Here is a 23,140-nt window from a genome sequence, read left to right on the forward strand (position 1 = left end):
AATTGCAGCTGTATTAAATCACATTGCAACATGATAGTGCTTTTTTTAAACAAGGAATATTTAATTTTTTTAAAGTAAATTATATTCTAGTAATCTTACTTTTTGAGTTGATTCATGACAGCTTGTGCAGTTTTGTCAATTAGTCAAATTAACTGCTTTTGTATTTTGAATATCCAGCTACTAAAATCTGAAGAAAAAAGGTTCAAAGAATATGCCAAAGAATAGCCTTTGTTTAGAAATCATGGAACAGTTCTGTGGTTGTGGTGTTGGAATTGTTTCTTCTGACCAGTACAAGTGAATTAATTGGTCATTTTTCCATTTGAAACAGATAGCAAAGTCTGTGACTCTGGTCTCTTTTTGGTACAAAAGACCCTCCTCTTATTGCAAGTTAACTAATAGTTCAAGAAAAAATAAAAACATTGCATTTTTTTGTTGCAATTTGGAGTACTTTGTAATTCTGGTCCAAAAAAAATGCTTTGCAGGAGGAACAGTTACATGTATTTGTAATATCAAAATAAAAATAATTTAGGATCTCCTGCAGTTTATAGACTAAAATAATTTGATCTATTCCTTCTGTAAAAATAATAGATAGGTGTTAAATTAAGTGCTTACACATTTTAATTAACATGATCAGGTAAATGTAACCAACTCCTCTAGAATATGACATGAGGTTTTATTTTTCCCAGAAATATGAGCATGTCACAACATCTGTAATTGTAGCACATTATGCTATGAAAACGTATGAGGCTTAATTGGTGTATTTGGGGCAGCAATGGGTTTGTGGGTTAGAAATGCCTGTCAGCATGCTGTTTTGCTAAAATTTTAAATTGTTTTAAAAAATGCTAGCGCTGATAAGAGGACCTGATAAGAGGATCTGAAATCTATGTGCCCTCTTAGACTTTGCCTATCCATGCTCTGGTGTTTGCAACCTGTGTTACTAATGCCACTCCTCCTATTTCCTAATGGTTGTAAACCTCTGAATATTTTGAAATGCAGACCCTGTCCCTAGTTATTACGCAGTAATGAAAGGTCATTTTGCAAGCCTGCTAATCACATGATATGGTGGCTCACTTATAAATGAACCTTTGACTTGTAGTACACCACAAATCCCAGGATAATATTAACTGGTTGACAAAAATTTTATTACTTTCCACTGCCCTCTTGATTTTTAATTCCACAAGTTCTCTAACAAAGTTACTCAGTACAACAGTTAATAATGAGGTTTGAGAATTTATTGTTACTTACATAAGTACAATGTACATGTCCCTTTTTTGTTTGTAGCCATAAAGGTACGGAAGATGCACCAACATTAGTACAAGTTAAATGACCTTGTAATACCATGAGACAGAACAAGGAGATATAAAATGGATAGATTAAAAATATTCACAATTTGAATGAGTGCAGATATGTCTCTTGGTGATCCGGGAGTAGTTTAAGGTTAGGATAATGTGGGGAGGTTCAAGAACCTGATGGCTATTGAAGGTTTTTAAAAAAAGCTGTTCTTGAACCCAGAGGAGCTGGACCAGGGAATGGGGATCTTTTATGATGTTGGCTGCCTTACATTCATGTTAGGCTGTAATCTCTTTGCAGAAAGTAAACCTTTACCAAACAGCAATGTCAGAAAGCTTAATTTTTTTTGAGGAGAATAAAATGTTTGTAGGTTGTTAGTGACTTCGGATGTTGCAGCACAGAATCAAGTCTTTGGGATGACCAGGGCAGGGGTGGGGGGAGGGGTGAAAGGAAGGTGGAGGCAGAGGGACAGTAGGTGGAACTTGGTGTTCCTCAGTGAAGAAAAAATAAAAGATAGAAAAAGGAAAATTCCCCTAGGGAAAAAAGACCTAGAAATGAAGAACAAATCGCCAAAACAAAAAAGAGAGGAAAAAAATAGGCAGAAAGCAAAAGACAACAAATCCAGAAAAGATTAAAAAGTTGGATCATGAAGAACTTCATCTTGTAGCAGCCAGGACAAAGAGACCGGCCTCGGGCCTACACTGAAATCCAGACCGCCCCACGGGAAGAGACCTCACCCAGAAGGGTGAGTGAAGGCAGCCTAGATTTACGAGTGGACCGAGAAAAAGCCACAGTTAAAGTGCAGGAGCGCTGTTGGATACTCAAGAAGGTAGGACCTATGGACAGAAGGAGCGACCTTCTGTGGAGAGGTTGGCAGCGGCAATGGCAGGAGAAGAGCCTCAGACCACCTGAAATGAGGCTGGAATGAGAGGGACTCACATGGAGAGGTGATAAAAACTTCAGTAAGGCTGATTGAGCTGAGGGCTAGGAAGCAGTGATATTGGATACGCAAAGCGCTGGGCCTAGCGGGCAGCAGGAACAATGTGACCAGGGAGGCGTTGGGACTCGATGGAGAGGCAGGTGGCTGGGAAACACAGGCAGCCTGAGCCCGACAATGTCAGAAGATGAGGAGGACAATTCAAGTGGGGAGGAGGAGGAAGGAAGTGATCAGAGACAATGGACAGCGGGGAAAGGAACGAGGCAGGGACTCGATGCACTTTACAAGGGTCATCATGGAGGCCATCGACAAATTTAAAAAAACATTAAAAACACTTGATGGGCCAAAATGTGATAAAAAGAAAGACTAGATAATCTAACGGAGAGAGTAACAGTTACAGAAGATAGGGAAAGAATGGAGGAGAGATTTGAAAAGATTGAAAGTGAGGTGGACATGTGGGTGAGGGAAAGGGAGAAGATATGGGAGAAGATGGACTCCTTGGAAAATTTTAGCAGAAGAAACAATATTAAAATAGTTGGGTTGAAGGAGGGTGTGGAGGGAAGAGATCCGGTGGGATTCTTTAGAAAATGAATCCCAGAAATGCTGGGATGGGTTAACATTGAGGGAAAATTAGAAATTGAGAGGGCCCACCAGTCTCTCTCTTCCCCCCCCACCAAACCTGGACCCAGATCAACGACCTCGCTTAGTCCTGGTCAAATTTCTTTGCTACCAGGACAGAGAATTTTGTGGGCGGCAGCAGTGGGAGTGAAGGTAAAGGGGGTGCAGGGGGCTAGCAGAATAAGGAGGAAGGAAGGATCTGCACTAATATGGTGCAGAAAAGAATTCGACCAAGTTTAAAAAAAAATTAAGACAGAAGGGGATAGAATTCACCCTCCTTCACCCATAACTTTAAAAATAATAAGACATGGAGGGAAGAAGAAATTTTTGACAGATGCAAGGGAGGCAATGTGCTACGTAAAACCTTGCCATCATCATGGAACTAAATCCAATGAGGGAAAAGGCATAAAAGGGGGAATTAATGGAATTATATTGTAAATGATAAGAATTTAGATAGGAATGTTTTATTGTTTTAAAAGATGAATGTTAAAGTTAAATGAAGAGTTAATATGGGGAGCTCTAAGAAGGGTGGGGGGGAAGAATAGTGAAGGAGTTAGATAGGTGCAGTAGGCACACTCCAAAGTAATGGGCAAGTTGATACCAGTATCTTGGACATTGGTGCTGGGAGGGGAATGGGAGGTCAAGGAGGATGAAGAGAATGGGGAGGGGGGATTATATGGGGGTATATCTTGTCTTTTCCTTTTTATGATTTGTTGGTTCTAGTTTTTCTTTTAGTTTGTTTAGGTTTTATTTGGAGCAAGGCCATCTCCATCAGAGATCTGTGGAAGATAAGCTGGATGGAGGTTAAGTATCATGGAAAAAGAAGGAAGGGGAGGAAAATAATGGAGAAACTCTGGGGTAAATGATAAGGCAATTAAATTTGTGAGTTTTAACATAAATGGAATGAAAGGGTGGATAAAGGGAAAAAGAGTTTTGGCACACCTAAGAAAATAATGCAACTAGATACTGTATTTCTACAGGAGACCCATCTCACAAATCAAGAGCACATAAAGTTAAAAAGCGGGTGGGTGGACCAGGAGGTGATATCCTCCTTTAATTCCAGAGCCAGGGGAGTGGCATTCTTTGTGAATAAAACTGTTCTGGTGGTGATTTTGGGCTTAGTCGTTGACATGGATGGGAGATTTGTGATCATTCATTGTCAAATATACTTAGAATCATGGATACTTATGAATGTATGTGCCCTGAATTTTTATAACAAACAATTTTACAAAATATATTTTTGAAAGTAACAGGGGTGTGAGAATGTTTTGATTGGAGGGGATTTTAACTTTTGTCTGGATCTGGTCTTGGATAAGTCAGCAAGGAAAGTAACAAGGCCCAGAGGAGCCAAATCTACCTTGGCCTTCACGAAAGAGTTGAATTTAATGGATGTCTGGAGAAGGTAACGTCTGAGAGAGAGGGATTATTCTTTTTACATGATACAATATGTTTCCTACACTAGAATTGATTTATTTTTGGCATCAGCCCAATTGGAGGGTAGGATAATGGACACCGAGTACGTGGGTCAGACACTGCTGACCATTCATCCTTGAATCTGTTCATTATAATGCCAGATAAACAGGCCATAGCATTTAGATGGTGCCTTAAATTGTTGATGTTGGGAAAACAGGAATTTTGAAGCTTCAGTAGAGCTCAGATAGATTTGTTCTGTGAGACAAACTTTCCCTTACTGCCAATAGTTTCTTACTATGGGATTTCTTCTTCTTTGGCTTGGCTTCGCGGACGAAGATTTATGGAGGGGTAATGTCCACGTCAGCTGCAGGCTCGTTTGTGGCTGACGTCTGATGTGGGACAGGCAGATACGGTTGCAGCGGTTGCAGGGGAAAATTGGTTGGTTGGGGTTGGGTGTTGGGTTTCTCCTCCTTTGTCTTTTGTCAGTGAGGTGGGCTCTGCGGTCTTCTTCAAAGGAGGTTGCTGCCCGCCGAACTGTGAGGCGCCAAGATGCACGGTTTAAGGCGATATCAGCCCACTGGCGGTGGTCAATGTGGCAGACACCAAGAGATTTCTTTAGGCAGTCCTTGTACCTCTTCTTTGGTGCACCTCTGTCTCGGTGGCCAGTGGAGAGCTCGCCATATAACACGATCTTGGGAAGGCGATGGTCCTCCATTCTGGAGATGTGACCTGCCCAGCGCAGTTGGATCTTCAGCAGCGTGGATTCGATGCTGTCGGCCTCTGCCATCTCGAGTACTTCGATGTTAGGGATGATACACTGGCCTTATTTAAGGGGCCAGATAATTGGATATACCAAAGGTATTAAAAATGGGCATATGAAAGAGATAAACGACTTAGAGCTGGAAATAGCCCAATTGGAATAAGACGATCAAAAATCAGGCTCTGAGGGAAAAATATAGGAATTTAATGAAGAAAAAGCATAAATACAACACAATGCGAACATATAAGATAGAAAAGATGATCCTAAGATCTAAGCAACAGTATTATGAGCTGGGAGGAAGGGCCCATAAAGACGTTTCTTGGCAGGTGAGGGTGGAAGAGGTCTCAAGAACAATCAATGCGGTTCATATGGGGGGGTGGGGGTGGGGAGAGGGGAAAGACAAGCTTTCATATAAACCAAAGGAAACAAATGGAACATTTAGAGCAGGGGTGGCCAACCTTTTAATTTTTAATCTTTAATTTAGACATACAGTATGGTAACAGTCCATTTCAGGACACGTATACTTACCAGGAGTGTAGGTTAATTGGTAGCCACGGACACATAGGCCAAAATGGCCCGTTACTGTGCTGTATGTCTAAATTAAAATTTTTAAATTAAAAGGTTGGCCACCTCTGATTTAGAGAGTTCTATATAGAATTGTATAAATCAGAATTAGTGGGACATTCTGCTAAAATAGATGATTTCTTGCTTACATTGGAATGCCAAGTTTAGATCAAGATAAGCGAGAGAGGCTGAGTGCCCCCTTCTCTAGAGAGGAGATTGAGAAAGCGCTGGACTCATTGCAGGCCAACAAATCACCAGGGGAGGATGGGTTTACTGCTGTGAATTTTATAAAATGTTTAAGGATCTTTTAATGCCCCTTATTTTTTAAGGCAGTGAAACAGGCGGTGGAGACACATACACTCCCGGAATCTTTCTCAACAGCAATTATTATTAGAGATCTCCAAAATAGACAGGGACCTAATGAACCCTTTCTCCTATAGGCCCATTTCATTATTGAATGTAGATTATAAAATTATAGCAAAAGTTTTGGCTAATAGATTGGTTCAATATTTACCAAAGTTAACAAATCCAGATCAAGCTGGATTTGTACAAAAGAGACAATCAGCAGAAAATACAATGCATTTGGCACAGTCAGGGGTGGATTCAGGTGTGGCCATAGCTCTGGACACTGGACTGGAGTGGGACTTTTTTAAAGTACTGGAGAGTTTTGGAAGGGGGAACCATTTATTAATTGGGTAAGGACACTCTATCATAAACCCCAAGCTAAAATTATTACAAATGTCTAGAGTGTTCCTGCTTGGGTAGTTCTAGTAGGGAGGGCTGCCCACTGTCCCCAGCATTGTTTATACCAGCTATTGAACCACTGGCAGAAGCCATCTGATGGGATCTAGACATAAAAGGGTTCAAAGTGGGCCAGGGGGGAGTGCATAAAGTCAATTTATTTGCGGATGATATGTTAGTATATTTGACTGACCCGGGGGGTGGGGGGGCAGGGTTGTTGGCCAGGCTGAGGACCACACTGGAGGATTATGGCAAGATCTTTGGGTATAAGATAAATCTCGATAAAAGTGAAATCATGCCCTTGACAAAGGGGGAATTACAGACAATACCAATAAGGGAGTCAATTTAAATGACTTCAAGAGGGCAGTAAATATTTGGGTTTAAAAGTGGATAAGGATTTACACAACTTATATAAACAATTGCTTTGCTCCAGAAGATTGAGCAGGACCTTGGTAGATGGAGAACCTTGCCCATAACTTTGGTGGGCAGAGTTAATTGCATTAAAATGAAGGTGATGCCAAGACTATAATATCTATTTTGGTCCTTGCCCATTCCAATGCCCCAGAGCTTCTTTAAGATGCTCAACGGATGATTCAGAAAGTTCTTGTGGAATTGTAAAGTTGCTAGAATCTCCATGGAAAACTTGATTTGGGATTATAAATTGGGAGGTTTGAAATTGCCAGATTTAAAAAGTATATATTATTGGGTGGCCCAGATGAGGTTTATTGCTTCACTTTTTGAGGGGGATGTTACCCCCTCCTGGGCACAAATTTTTCTACACACAGTAGGAGAAAAGATAGGAGAGTTTATATATAAATGGGGGACGAAATTGATATCAAAGAAAACGGATAACCCTATATTAAAAGATGTAATTCATACGTGCAAAAAAAAAAAATCAATGTCTCGGAATAAAAGTGGGGATAACTCCTAAAGTGCCCTTGACCCAGAACAAATTAATACCCATGACTCTGGATAATAAAATCCTGGACACTTGGTAGTCGAAAGGGATCAGGTGTATTGAGGATTGTTATGAGCAAGGGCAGTTTGTACAGGTACACAATCCTTTATCCGGACATCTAAAATCCGGAAGTCCCAAAAACCGGACTTTTTTTGGAGCGCTTGTTTGGTGACCCAACTCACACAGGTATGATGTGGCAACGCTTGAAAGGTAGCCCGCCACATACCATCAAGTGTCAGTTGTGGCTCAGTAGTGATAGAGAGAAGACATCCATTTGCTGTCTTTATGTTTCTTGTGTCTTTGTATATAAAAATGTCAAAAAGAATTGCAGAAACCTCAATGGATAACAACGAGAAAAAGAAAAGGAAACACTTTTCATTATCAATAATGCAGAAAGTGGAGTTACTACAGAAACTTGATAGTGGTGTGTCTGTGTGCAGGCTCACTGAAGAATATGGTGTTGGAGCTAGCACTATGTATGACTTAAAGAAACAGAAAGACAAATTACTGAAGTTTTTCAGTAACATTGATGATCACAAACTTATATATAAAAAAAAATAGGAAAATTACATAGAGCAAAAAATGAAGATATTGACCGTGTGATGATAGAATGGATTCGACAACGAAGAAGAGAAAATATGTCGCTGAATGGCTTGTTGGTAATGAAACAAGCTAGAATGTATCATAAAGAATTGAACATTGAAGGAGAGTGTCGATATTCAGAAGGTTGGCTGCACAAATTTAGGAAGCGTCATGGTGTAAAATACCTGAAAATCTGTGGTGAAAAAGCTTCTGAAGATTATGATTATGAAGCTGCGGAAAATTACATTGACGAATTTGCCAAGATCGTATCCGATTGAAAACCTTTCTCCTGAACAAATTTACAATGCTGATGAAACAGCTTTATACTGGCACTACGTTCCAAGAAAAACTTTAACAAAGGCAGATGACACAGCACCAATAGGTTTTAAGGATGCTAAGGAAAGGTTAACTATTCTTGGATGTGTTCATGCATCAGGCACACACAAGGTGAAGTTGGCAGTCATTGGAAAAAGCCAACGTCCGAGATATCTGAAAGACGTACTTAATTTACCTGTGCATTATTACGCAAACAGGAAAGCAGAGGGTAACCTGAGAAATATTTTCTGACTGGTTCAATAACCACTTTGTACCAGTGGCATGAGCTCATTGTAGACAAGCTGGACTGGAAGAAAACTGTAAAATTCTTTTGTTTCTGGACAAATGCTCTGCACATCCCCCTGCCGAACTTCTTGTGAAAAATAATGTTTTTGACATTTACTTGTGACATCTACAATGTCACATTTACAATGTGACATCTATTTTACAGCCTTGTGACCAAGGAATTTTACACTCCCTGAAGAGCAAGTATAAAAATCATTTTATAAACTGTGTGCTTGAAGCAGTCAACAAAGGAGTAAGAATGGAAGACTACCTGAAAGAGTTCACACTTAAGGATGCCATTTATGCTATTGCTTGGAATGATGTTGATAAATCAACACTAACAAATGCTTGGCACAGAATTTGGCCAATACGATGTTTGATGAAAACGATCCTATCAATGATGAGTTCGAAGGATTTTGTGTCACTGATAAGAAGATGATATCAGACCTCCTAACTTATGCTAAAAGTCTATCGGATGGAAGTCTAAGTAAGTGAGAAGAAGCAGACATTAAAGAAATGCTAAACATTGACAATGATGCACCTGTTGTGCATTCCTTGAGTGTTGGGGAAATTGCTGAAATGATGTTAAATATGGATAAGAATGATGACATAGTGAACACAGGTGAAAAAATTCCTATAGATGATGTGGTGAAACTTTGTGATCAGTTAATAGCTGGCCTTAAACAACGTGCATTTATCAGTGAGCAACAGATTATGGGAGTTTACTTAATTAAAGAGACATTGCTTGGACAAAAACCTATGCTGATGAGACAGGTGACACTTGAAGAAGTCTGTAAAAATGCCTTCTCTCATAGTGCTATTTCATCACTTAAGAATCCCTTTCCTGGCGCATCAATGGAAGTCTGTCTGCAATCTGATTATGACATTGGTGACACTGACTTCTGTAGCTTAACTGCAGTCACATATTTAGCCTAGTTCGATCAAATTTATGGCTATAGCATATAAATAAACTGTAATAGTATTTGTATTCTTTCTTTATTCAAATTAGTGTGAATACTCATGCGTCTCTCTACAGAAATATTGCGGTAATGTGTATACTTATGGATTGTGTATTTTCGTTTCAAATTTTCCCACTACAGGTATTTCATTATTCATTACCAGTATATTACTCTATAAATAAATTGTAATAATGTTTTTTTACTGATTGTGAGTATTCATATGTTCTTGCTGCTGTAGTAGGACATCTGTTTTGATGTCTAGTTTACAGTCGGGCTTTTGTTCCAAAATCTGGAAAAATCCGAAATTCGGAACACACTCTCCCCCAAAAGTTCCAGATAAAGGATCGTGTACCTGTATCATTTGAACAGCTAAGGAATAAATATAATTTGTCTAATAAAACTTTCGTCTGCTATCTTCAGGTAAGATCTTTTTTAAGGGATCATTTGGGATGGTCAATGGCCCTGCCCGTGTATAGTGACATGGAGATTCTAATTCGTAAGGGGAATATGCTCAGGTTCATCTCTATGATGTATCTCCTATTCCAAAGTGAGGGTCCGAAGCTGGGCTTAAACAAGTTGAGGGTAAGGTGGGAGATTGACTTGGGCACAACAATCCATGAGCAGTGCTGGTCAGATCTGTGTCTGGACAGCATGACAGCAGTTATTAAGGCCAGGTACAGGTTGGTGCAATACAATTTCTTGTATTAACTGTACCTCACACCACAAAAATCATATAAATCTAAATCAGAAATTTCAGATATGTGTTTAGTTGTGGCAGGATCAGTGCCAGAATGAATGTTGGAGGAGGCAATTAGCGTGTTAGAGGTGGGCTCGTTCAGCAGTGGGTGTGGGTGTGGGACCTACTTGTGGACCCGGGGGGATGTTTGCCATCCAGGACCTACCTGTCAACCAGGTAACACCATCCACCCCTCTGATGTAGGAGACAAGGGCGCTCCTTTTATTGTGTCAAGTGTCACTAGATACTTCTGATGCCTACTGACGTTACGGGCATGAGTTTTAAACTGTCCAGATACCAAATTCAGTTTGTGAAGGTCACCTTGTCGATAGCCAGGAAGTGTAGAGCGGTCACATGGAAGTCCAACCCCTAACTAAGAATTACACAATGGAATACGGAAATGCAGAGTTGTACTCCCCTGGAAAACAAAATCATGTACAATTTAAGGAGGAAATATGGCTTATTTGTGAGGGCATGACAACCCTATTTGCAACACATTGATATGCAGATATAATTATACCCCTTCTGGATAAAGGAAATGCAACAATCCATTCCAGTAGTGAAACGATTGAGATCAATGAAATGAGTCGTGGCGTAGATGATGTGCTCTTGTATTTTGTTCCTTATCTTTTTTATTTTAGGTTTCTTTGGGTTTTTCTTAAGTTCCCTTAAGGGTTTGTGACTTTACTGATATTTGGTTCTTTGTATTTGTTTAATTTTTATGATCTGTTCTTTGTTGTATTAGGGTACGGGAGGGAAGGGATATTGTTGAGAGAGCTTGTGCTTGGATTTTTCTGAGTCTTTGAAAATCAAAAATAAAATATTCAAAAAGATGTAGTTGATATTCCTGTTCCATACAATATACAACTTCTTTGCAGCCAACTCTAGTTAAAGTTCTTATGTCTACAGCTTTTTCAAACTGTCTCCATTCTTTTCTGCACAAGATTTGTGGACATGATTTGAGAGACCAAAATAATTCCGGTCCACAGTGCACTGGTATCTAAAGGCCTGAACCTGTGATGCTCAAATACAAATCGGATCAGGGAACATAGGGAAATTAAGGAGTTAAACACATTGGAAATTAAAAGATAGTATCAATATCAGTGAACATTAGACCATTGGATTGTTACACAAATTTATTTGGTCCATAAATGCCTCGAAGGAAGCAAATCTGTCACATTTAACCTGTTTCGTAATGATAGAAAATCTCAATCAACTGAACTGTTTACACAATTATAAAGTTGATTAACCATAAAATTTCACTATTGTATATTTAACCAATTATGAATCCTCTCAATTTCTTTGTTCACTGAACTTCACTGTAAGTTACACTTGATTATTTTTAAGTATCCACTCAAGTCAGTTCATCGCTTTCCTTGGGAGGCCTCCTGCGCATCTGGCCTTAGTCCATTCTGCAACTGTTGTTTCAGTGTAGTTGGTTTATGACTTTGAATACATTGGATCATATTCTTAGCGTCACCTGTGTACACGAACCAATTGATATAAAATTCTTATCAAGCTAATGTCTAGACACGCTGAACTTGGTTGCAGTAATTCAGCAGATGTGGCAGCATCTCCTGGAGACAAAGCAGTTTAGGTTTTGGGTCAAAGACCCCACATCAGAACCGATTCTATGATAATCTCCACTTCAGCTGTTTCTTAAAGCTCTCCATTTTTCAGTCTTCACTTTCATACCACCCTCCATTTTGACTTGTGGAAGGCACTGGCCCTTTTCCTCTGTCCTCCTGTCTGAGCGGCAACAACATGGATACATTCTATTTCGCCTATCATAGTAACAGGTCTATGGCAGATGCCATCTCACTGGCTCTACACAAAGCCCTGGAATATCTGGAGAGCAAAGATGCATGAATCAGGATGCTCTTTATCGACTACAGTTCGGCATTCAACACCATCCTCCCCTCAAAATTGATCAGCAAATGCCAACTGCGTAATTGGATCATGGATTTCCTCACCTCCATACCAGTGAAGATTGGTAAAAACTTCTCCACAATCTCCATCAGTATCGAAACACCACAGGCCCGTGTTCTTAGTCCCCTGCTCTACTCACTTTACACTTACAACTGTGTGGCTCGGTAAGGCAATAGCACCATCTACAACTTTGCTGATGATGCCACAGTAGGGGGTTATATAAAGGAAGGGGATGAGTCAACATAAGGGATGAAGGTTGAAAACTTGGCTTAATGTTGCACCAGCAACAGCCTTGCACTCAATGTCACCAAAACTAAGGAGCTGATGGTTGACTTCAGGAAAGGAAAGTCAGAAGTAGACAATCCAGTGATCATTGAGGGATCAGAGGAAGAGAGGGTGAGGAAATTTAAGTTCTTGGCTGTCTCTATCTCGGAGGATCTCTTCTGGACCCAACATGCCAATGGTATCGTGAAGAAAACATTTCAGCGCCTCTACTTCCTCAGGAGTTTATGGAGGTTTGGTAGGACATCAGAAACCTGGCAAATTTCTACAGAGGTGCGGTGGAAAGTGTGCCAACTGGCTACATCTCAGTCTGGTATGGGGACACCAATACCCTTGAGCATAAAGCTCTTCAAAAGGTAGTGGACGCAGCCCAGGACATCACAGGCAAAACCATCCCTTCGATTGAGTACACCTATAGGGAACACTGCTGTTGGAGGGCAGCAGCAATCATCAAAGACCCACATCACCCAGCACATGCTCTGTTCTTGCTGCTGCCATCAGGAAAGAGGTATAGGTGTCACAAGACTCGCACCACCAGGTTCAGGAACAGCTGCTCCCCTCCACCATCAGACTCCTCAACAACAAACTCAATCAGGGACTCATTTAACGAATCTTACTTGTGCACTTTATTGATTTTCTTTTTGTTCTCTCGGTATTGCACAGTTTGTTAATGTTTATTATCTGTTTACAGTTCTTTATTTGTTTATGTTTGCATTGTGTACAGTTTATTTTTGCACACCAATTAGTAGTAATTCTGCCATGCCCACAGGAAAAGGAATCTCAGGGTTGTATGTGATGTGACGTATGTACTCTGACAATAAATCTGAAATCTGATTGGCAGTGCGGGGAGGTTCTGCTGCTATTGACAGGGAACTGGCGATGATGCACCTTCAGTACTGTGTATGTTTTATGGTGTCTTGAGAAACCCTGCAGAGAGGGTGCAGAGGAAGTTCACTGGGTTGATCCCAGAGATGAGGTGTTTGCCTATGATGTGGGATTGAGTCACCTGGGACTATGTTCACTGGGATTGAGTCACCTGGGACTATATTCACTGGAATTGAGAAGAATGAGAGGCGGCCTTGGAGAATCCTATCTATCCCTTTCATAATTTTATAGACTAGAGACAGGAAATTTGTTTCTACTTTAGGGAGACTAGAGCTAGGGTCATTCCCTTAAGATTCAGGGAGTAGATGTAAGACAGAGTCACAGAGATGAGGAGGAGGTACCTTTCCCAGAAAGTAGTGAATCAGTGGCATTCTCTGCCCAAGGAAGTACAGAGGGTTCCTCATTAAATATATTCAAGACACAGTTTGATATTTTGTACAGCGGGGAATTAAGGATTATGGGGAAAAGCTGAATCCACAGTCAGTTCAGCCATGATCTTATTGAATGGCAGAGCAGGCTTGCTGGACCATATGGGCGACTCCTATTGGTTAGGTACTTATGTTCTCTGCATTTGTTTAATATTGCTAGACCAGCTGATATCAGCTCACTGCAGCACCCTGTGTGGAGTTTGTTATTTCTCATCTTGCATATGGTCTCTTGTAGTCAAATGATGTTGTGAACTGCTCTCATTATGCTCTTCCCAGTCCAGTTTTCTGATTGTATTGTTATCTTGCTCTGCATTTGTTTATCAACATCACAGTTGATTCTGTAATTGCTACCAAGATAGAAGTGATACTGTTACCTTGTGCCTCAGTAACTGGTTCATTTATTATCTTACCGTTATTTGTCATTCACTCTGGAGTAAGACCAATATATAAAAATGTGATGAGTTTGAAGGTGATCGCAAAATATGCATGCATGTTGCAGTCGTATAAGACATTGGTAAGGCCCTATTTGGGGTATTCTGATCAATTTTGGACCTTGTGCTAAAACAAAGATGTTGCCAAGCTGAAGATGGTGCAGAGAAGATTTACTGCAATGTTGCCAGGACTCAGCCTGAGCTGTCGGGAGAGGTTGCATAGACTAGGACTTTATTCCTTGGAATGCAGGAAGGATGAGGGTGATCTCATAGTGGTGTATAAAATCATGGTAGGGAAGGGTAGGGGAATTAGTAACCAGAGGATATAGGTTACAGAGGGTGATAAATAGATAGAATGAGCTGCCAGAGGAGGTGTTTGAGGCAAGTACTATTGTGAAGCTTAAGAAAAATGTGGATAGGTTCATGGGTAGTATAGATTTAGAGGGACATGAGCAATTATGCCAAAGGGCCTATGATTCTATGTACCTGATCTTGCTGGCATTTGATCAGTCAGTTCCATGAAACCATGCATACCTTCAGTATGCTGAAAGATTACCCTTTGTTGGAGTTATCCATTTTCACTGTAAATCCATGTTTCCACATTGTTATGGTGCTTAACCACATCCTTTGGCTCTGCCATATACTGATCTTCAAGTTCCTCTCAGTTGCTGCTTGTACAAACATGTTATTTAAGAACAGCACTCCCTCTAGCGAAGGCAGTATGTGTGAGTGCACCAATTCATCAAGAGTCATACTGTGTTATACAAACCTGTCCTTAAATGTATTGCGTCCACCTCTTGCTGCTGGATCATTCCCTCAAAGAAGCACGGCTTATTTCATATGACAGTAAAAGTTGCAGATCCTAGTAAACTGAAAATAAAGAGGAAAATGGCAATATTTAGCAGGTCAGACAGAGTCTGTGAAAAGTAACTGGGTTAATGAGCAGGCTGAGTTAATTTTGTCAAAATTGACCAATTCAATGCAAACTGGAAAGGCTGCTTATCTGAAAATGTTTAATTCAGTGTTGCCTTTAGGAATTGTAATGTTCTGAGTTTGGCAATGAGATACTATTCCCAGAAAGTATTTTGGAATAGTGTTACAGGTAAGAGACAGAGGTTGGAGTGGGATTAAAAAAATCGAAGTTCCAGGTTACGCTTGCAGACTGACTGAAGATGCTGTTCTTCCAGTCGGCGTTTGATTTCTCCAGTGCAGAGGAGTCCACATTTTGAGCACTTTGGAAGAAGTGCAAGTGAATCACTGTTTGACCTGGAAAAGATATTTGAATCTCTGAACGCTCAGAATGGAAGCATTAAAAGGGCAGGCGATTCATTCAAAGGTGGTATGGGAAGAAAAGGAGTTGGTGGAGATAGAAGAATGAACACTCCCTTTAGAAAGGAGTTCTCAGTAATTCCCTTTGCAGATGAAGTTATGGAGAATGTACTGTGAATAGTAAGAATAAGAGTTACCTTGACCTTGTTCTGGATGGGAGGAGAGCAGGAGGGAGCAGAAGGATGGGGAATAGAACAGATATAACTGAAAGCCTTGTCAACTCAGGTGGAAGGAAAATAAGAGTTTAAAAAACAGAAAGACCACTTGGAAGCACTGATTTGCAACCATTGTCCAAATAGACATGATAGAGCATGAAACTATACAAGAATCCTTTAGAGATTAAAGGTGAGAGGGGATGGCATCAAGCTTGTTACTAATTTTTAAACTATAGACTAGAGAAGTGACCAGGAAGAGACACCAATGCAATCATCCAGAAAAAAAGAGGAGAGGACCCAAGTAGGACTCAAGTAAGGACATTTCACATATCACATGTAGAGACATATTCTGGTCTACATGGGTACTGCAGCTACATCCTTAGAGCAAGTGAGTTGATTTAAAGTAGACACTACTCAATGTAAGAACAAGTTCAGCCAGGTAAAGAAAATTGGTGGTGGAGAGAAAAAGAGCCTGATTGGACCTCTGTTTGAAGCCCACAAGCCATCTGGTATGGAATGGAGGTGTAGAGGGATTAGACATTCAGACCAGGAAGTTAGAAACTGTCAAAGTGGTAGTGAGCATCAGAACTGGTGTTAAAAATTGTGCTGAGATTGAGAATACAGTCATGATAAGGAGGTCTACTAGATGTGTCTGATTTGTGGATCTCCTAAAATGAGGTAGAAATGGACCTGGACACTTTGTGATTGGAGGAAAGATCTGATGCTCAATGGGAGACAAATGATCTAATGTTCATTGATGGAGTCTTGGACCAGAAGGAGGTATGATGAAGGATCAGAGGACTGGCATTTTGCCTGGGCAGGCAGGAGTCAGATTTGTGACCTCTCCTTTGGTAGGTTTGTGGGGGACCTTTGTGAGTGGAATACTGCAATTTCAGAGCTTGGTGAGTTAGATTGAGTAGTTGTAGTGGAGGTTATGATAGTGAAGGAAATTAGGTGAATACTACATTGAACTTGAACATATTCTAAGAATGTCTGAGGCATCATCTGTTTTTAGAAACTGGATGATTTATAGTTGACATTAAATATAATGACATTGCCTGTTGATGGTTTAAAAAATAGAAGTGCTTAGTTAGGGGCATTGGCCTTGAAAGAAAGATTCCATTCTACAAAATGAGACAAGATGTTATTTGTGCAAACATCTTTCTCCCATAGCACTTGTCCTTCTGGCGAAATAAATCTCTTTTTAAAGGAAAGCATTCAATGCAGTAGTGGTGTGGAAATGGAGGGAATTAACTTCGGTTTCTATGTTCCTACTAGATTTAATTAAAATCTTCTGTCATCTTAACTGTTCCATGACTTTCTTTTTCCCCCCTCTCTGCTTTTCCTTTTGGTTTTCTCCCTTTATCCCATTTCTCTTGAAGGAAGTGAATAATTCTACAGTGCAGTTCTACTTGTGGCAGCACCGCTTCAATATCTTGTCCACATGGCCATTCATCATGTGAGACTGGACAGTGAGTATTGCCCGATCATTTGACTGTGAGCATCATCACAGTCAGTTCCTTCTCGCCCATTGTCCATGCACTTAATAGCAGCCAGAGAACCTGAGTTAGTTCTGTTCTCTACTTTATTCCCCTCCCCTTGCACTCCAAGCAGTTTGGATACCAATTGTAGTTCCCCCAGTGCCAGCCTAGCTTATCAATGCCAAACTCAACTAGAATGGTTCTCATCTGTATGGCCTAATGCTGCCAGGTCATGAACGCTTCACTGCACTGATGTGAAGGGGGATGGAGAACTTCTGTGAATTGCAAAGAGAAAATAAGTCAATTAAAATTTGGATCTTGCATCATTAATGCATTGGCATCACTGTTCTCTCATCACCTCACTTAACTATATTTTGCACTTTTTTTGTCACGGCAAATCTCTATGTTGCACAAGTACCAATCAAATGGCATAGAAGAGATAAATAATGCAGAGAAAGGAGACAAATTTTGACCTTTTACACAAGGTTACATGTTTCCACAGGGGATCTGCAATTGCGAAGATAATCGGAAAGAATGTCCAGAAAATTCCAAAGTTTGCCAGAACAGTCAATATGTGGGTCTTTGAAGAACTGGTTAATAACAGGAAATTAACTGAAATCATCAACCAAGAACACGAGAATGTTAAATATCTGCCTGGATATAAACTGCCTGAAAATGTGGTAAGTTAATAGTCAGAAAATATGTTGCTGATGAATTGTTTCCATGGAAACTTGCTTTGATAAAGAAATCATTCTTATGCTCAAACTTGTAGTATTTTTGTTACTTTTTTAATATTAACAAATGGGCACTGGATGGTTGGCATGAGCTGAAGGGTCTATTTCCATGCTCAATGGGCGCTGGATGTTTGGCATGGGCTGAAGGGTCTTCTTCCATGCTCAATGGGTGCTGGATGGTTGGCATGGGCTGAAGGGTCTATTTCCATGTTCAATGGGCGCTGGATGGTTGTCATGGGCTGAAGGGTCTATTTCCATGCTCAGTGGGCGCTGGATGGTTGTCATGGGCTGAAGGGTCTATTTCCATGCTCAATGGGCGCTGGATGGTTGTCATGGGGTGAAGGGTCTATTTCCATGCTCAATGGGTGCTGGATGGTTGGCATGGGCTGAAGGGTCTATTTCCATGTTCAATGGGTGCTGGATGGTTGTCATGGGCTGAAGGGTCTATTTCCATGCTCATTGGGCGCTGGATGGTTGTCATGGGCTGAAGGGTCTATTTCCATGCTCAATGGGCGCTGGATGGTTGGCATGGGCTGAAGGGTCTATTTCCATGCTCAATGGGCGCTGGATGGTTGTCATGGGCTGAAGGGTCTATTTCCATGCTCAATGGGTGCTGGATGGTTGGCATGGGCTGAAGGGTCTATTTCCATGCTCAGTGGGCGCTGAATGGTTGTCATGGGCTGAAGGGTCTATTTCCATGCTCAATGGGTGCTGAATGTTTGGCATGGGCTGAAGGGTCTATTTCCATGCTCAATGGGCGCTGGATGGTTGTCATGGGCTGAAGGGTCTATTTCCATGCTCAATGGGTGCTGGATGGTTGGCATGGGCTGAAGGGTCTATTTCCATGCTCAGTGGGCGCTGGATGGTTGTCATGGGCTGAAGGGTCTATTTCCATGCTCAATGGGTGTTGAATGTTTGGCATGGGCTGAAGGGTCTATTTCCATGCTCAGTGGGCGCTGGATGGTTGTCATGGGCTGAAGGGTCTATTTCCATGCTCAATGGGCGCTGGATGGTTGTCATGGGGTGAAGGGTCTATTTCCATGCTCATTGAGTGCTGGATGTTTGGCATGGGCTGAAGGGTCTATTTCCATGCTCAATGGGCGCTGGATGGTTGGTATGGGCTGAAGGGTCTATTTCTTTTTTTAAAATTTTTTATTTTTCACACCATAAATCACATTAGCCATGATATACACTTTTTTTACACATATACAGTGCCTTTTTCTCCCCCCCCCCCCCTCCCTCCTCCCAAGCCACCCCCCCACCCCCCCTCTCATCCATTTTAGGTATACAATCTAGGTTGCATTATGCCAGTCAGACAATGTTGTCATTCAACAAAAATACACCAGAAATTCTACTGAGTCCATTCTTTTCTTTCCTTCTCCTTCCATCAACTTAGGTAATGTTTGTTCCCGGTAGGTTTTCGCTATTGTATTTAATGTAAGGCTCCCATACTTGTTCGAATATTTCAATATTATTTCTTAAACTATATGTTATTTTTTCTAATGGAATACATTTATTCATTTCTATATACCATTGTTGTATTTTCAAATTATCTTCCAATTTCCAGGTTGACATAATACATTTTTTTGCTACGGCTAGGGCTATCTTAACAAATCTTTTTTGTGCATCTTCCAAATCAATTCCAAATTCTTTGTTTTTTATGTTACTTAGGAGAAAGATCTCTGGATTCTTTGGTATATTGTTTTCTGTTATTTTATTTAATATCTGATTGAGATCATCCCAAAATTTTTCTACTCTCTCACATGTCCAGATTGCATGAATTGTTGTTCCCATTTCTTTTTTACATTGAAAACATCTATCAGATCTGTTGGGTCCCATTTATTTAACTTTTGCGGTGTAATGTATAGTCTGTGTAACCAATTATATTGTATCATATGTAGCCTCGTATTTATTGTATTTCTCATCGTTCCAGCACATAATTTCTCCCATGTTTCCTTTTTTATCTTTATATTTAAATCTTGTTCCCATTTTTGTTTAGTTTTACCATTTGTTTCCTCATTCTCCTTTTCTTGCAGTTTAATATACATATTTGTTATAAATCTTTTGATTAACATTGTATCTGTAATCACATATTCAAGGTTACTTCCCTCTGGTAAACTCAAATTGCTTCCTAATTTATCTTTCAAGTAGGATCTCAGTTGGTAATATGCCAGCGCTGTATCTCCAGTTATATTGTACTTATCTCTCATTTGTTCAAAGGATAAGAATCTACTTCCTGAAAAACAATTTTCTATTCTTTTAATCCCTTTTTTTTCCCCATTTTCTAAAGGAAAGGTTGTCTATTGTAAAAGGGAGTAGCTTATTTTGCGTCAATATTAGTTTTGGTAATTGATAATTTGTTTTATTTCTTTCTACATGAATCTTCTTCCAAATATTGAGGAGATGATCTAATACTGGAGATGTTCTATGTTGTACCAATTTTTCGTCCCATTTATATAATATGTGTTCAGGTATCTTTTCCCCTATTTTATCTAATTCTAATCTCGTCCAGTCTGGTTTTTCCCTTGTTTGATAAAAATCTGATAGGTATCTTAATTGTGCGGCTCTATAATAATTTTTGAAGTTTGGCAATTGTAAGCCTCCTTGTTTATACCATTCTGTTAATTTATCTAGTGCTATCCTCGGTTTCCCCCCTCTCCATAAAAATTTCCTTATTATTTTCTTTAACTCTTTGAAGAATTTTTCTGTCAGTTGTATTGGCAATGCCTGAAATAAGTATAGTATCCTTGGAAAAATGTTCATTTTAATACAGTTTATCCTTCCTATCAGTGTTAGTGGTAGATCTTTCCAATGCTCTAAATCGTCCTGTAATTTTTTCATTAGTGGATTGTAATTGAGTTTATATAATTGGCCTAGATTTTTGTTTATTTGTACACCTAGGTATCTTATTGCCTGCATTTGCCATCTGAATGGAGATTCCTTCTTAAATTTTGAGAAATCTGCATTATTCATAGGCATTGCTTCACTTTTATTTACGTTTATCTTGTAACCCGACACTTCTCCATATTCGGCTGAAGGGTCTATTTCCATGCTCAATGGGTGCTGGATGGTTGGCATGGGCTGAAGGGTCTATTTCCATGCTCAATGGGTGCTGGATGGTTGGCATGGGCTGAAGGGTCTATTTCCATGCTCAATGGGCGCTGGATGGTTGGCAATGGCTGAAGGGTCTATTTCCATGCTCAGTGGGCGCTGGATGGTTGTCATGGGCTGAAGGGTCTATTTCCATGCTCAATGGGCGCTGGATGGTTGTCATGGGCTGAAGGATCTATTTCCATGCTCAATGGGCGCTGGATGGTTGTCATGGGCTGAAGGGTCTACTTCCATGCTCAATGGGCGCTGGATGGTTGTCATGGGCTGAAGGATCTATTTCCATGCTCAATGGGCGCTGGATGGTTGTCATGGGGTGAAGGGTCTATTTCCATGCTCATTGAGCGCTGGATGGTTGGCATGGGCTGAAGGGTCTATTTCCATGCTCATTGATCTGATTCTAAATGCATACTTTTGACATGTCTTTCATCAGAACTGAGAAAATTTTAAGAGCCAATATTTTAAGTTTAGAGAATGGGGAGAAATGGGAGGAACAAAGGAAATGTCAGTGATAAGTTAGATACCCATAATTTTGATATTCCCAATTACACCTGTCCTTTATTTGTTAACATTTCCATTTATGGTCTGGCATGATATATCCATTGTTGCACCTTGGCCTAGTACAATTCTATGAATTGTATGCATTGAAATAGGCCCAACTTATTTAAGCCAACCAGTAGGCACCTTTCCATTAGCCTATACAAGTAAGTGATACAAGTGTTCATCTGGACACTTCTTTAATGCAATCAGTGACCCAGCTTCAAATTCTCTCTCAGGCAGTGCATTCCAGGTACTTGCCACTCTCTGGGTGAAGATGGATTCCCTCAGATCCCCTCTGAATCTCCTCCCCACTCGCCTTAAACCTATATCATTTAATTTAATCTATCACTAAAGTGGATAATGCTTTCTTGCTGTCTATCTAAGAACCCGTATTATTTTATTTATCTCAATCATTTCCCCTCTTAACCTTCTCCACTCCAGGCAGAATTGATTTCACTCCTCTACTCTTTCTTCATAACTGAATTGCTCCATCCCTGATGAATCTCCTCGGCATTCCTCTGCACTGTCATATTTTTTCTTGTGACCAGACCTACACGCAGTACTCCTGTTGATGTTTTCCGAAGTTGGAGGTTATTCTACTTTTGTATTCAATCCTTCATTGGTGGCTAGTACAGTACTTTTCCAATTATCTGAAACCCTCGGGACTAGACGTGTATCAGTTAACTGCATTTTCCAGATATCTGAGAAATGGCTTTAAGCAGCAGAATACTTGTATCAGTCATTGCTGATCCAGACACCTCCCCACCGCCATCGCCAAACCTGCCCAGGTGCCCGAGGTCCCCGCTCCGATCCCCGACACCTCCCCACCGTCATCACTGAGCCTGCCCGCGAGCTTGAGGTCTCCACTTCGATCCCAGCCCAGTAGCATCAACATGAAATAACAACAAAAACAAGGGAAGGTTTTTCAAGCATGAAATAAAGTTTAAATTCTTACCTTGAGTGCACTTGAGTACACGAGAGCTTTGTTGGATTCAAAATGGTGCTAACAGCGCGTCAGAGTCCCACTTGAATATACCAGAGCTCTGTCAGATTCAAAATGTCCCATTTGACTGCAGCGGGTAACAAAAAAAATTCAACTTGTGAAGTCATGTCGCCAATGCCGAAAATTTTCTTAGATAACTGAGAATTCAATAAAGTGGCTTTTGGATCATTGGAAACATATCACTAACCCTCCCTCAGCCCACCCTCAACTGAGTGGCCAAATTCTGCTCTAACTCCATTTACAAATTTGCAGATGACAGCATGTTAGTGGGCTGGATATCAAACAATGAGAGACACAGGAAAGCAACGGAGAACTTAGTAGCGTCATGTCATGACACTAACCTCTCCAAAATATCACCAGCAATTTGTCCTGATCCAACCTTATTGATTCTACGACCAATAAAGCACACAAGTACCTCTACTTCCTCAGAAGGCCAAGGAAGTTCAGTGTGTTCCCAATGACTCGTACAATTTATTATCGATGCACTGTTGAACTGCCTCCCTCCCACTGACTTCCCGCCAGCATGGGAAAGCATCCAACATAAAGGCTCATGCCACCTCGGTCACAGCCTCATCTCGCAGTCTCCTGTCAGAACATGTATGTTTGAAAATACCTACCACCAGATTCGAGGACAGCTTCTTTCCTGCTGTTGAACAGATTTCTCATGTAAGATGATC

The 23,140-nt window shown here is 40.5% G+C and overlaps 1 protein-coding gene and 1 long non-coding RNA gene across 3 annotated transcripts in view; one reads left to right on the forward strand and one right to left on the reverse strand.

The window, feature by feature from the left end:
• The window catches only part of LOC138751723 (glycerol-3-phosphate dehydrogenase 1-like protein), a 62,224-nt gene that overhangs the window by 6,691 nt on the left and 32,393 nt on the right, over positions 1–23,140 (forward strand). For both annotated transcript variants that reach the window (XM_069914396.1, XM_069914397.1), the window contains exon 2: positions 17,581–17,758. In XM_069914396.1, coding sequence (XP_069770497.1) covers positions 17,581–17,758 — 178 coding nt within the window. The remainder of the gene's footprint in view (positions 1–17,580; positions 17,759–23,140) is intronic.
• On the reverse strand, positions 1,200–22,726 carry LOC138751724 (uncharacterized). Its single transcript, XR_011350134.1, has 4 exons — positions 22,416–22,726; positions 14,883–14,983; positions 10,480–10,576; positions 1,200–5,200 (listed from the first exon to the last, which is right to left on the reverse strand). It is a non-coding gene; the product is annotated as an uncharacterized lncRNA (long non-coding RNA).

This window comes from Narcine bancroftii, chromosome 1, assembly GCF_036971445.1.
Source record: "Narcine bancroftii isolate sNarBan1 chromosome 1, sNarBan1.hap1, whole genome shotgun sequence".
Taxonomy (NCBI): Eukaryota; Metazoa; Chordata; class Chondrichthyes; order Torpediniformes; family Narcinidae; genus Narcine; species Narcine bancroftii.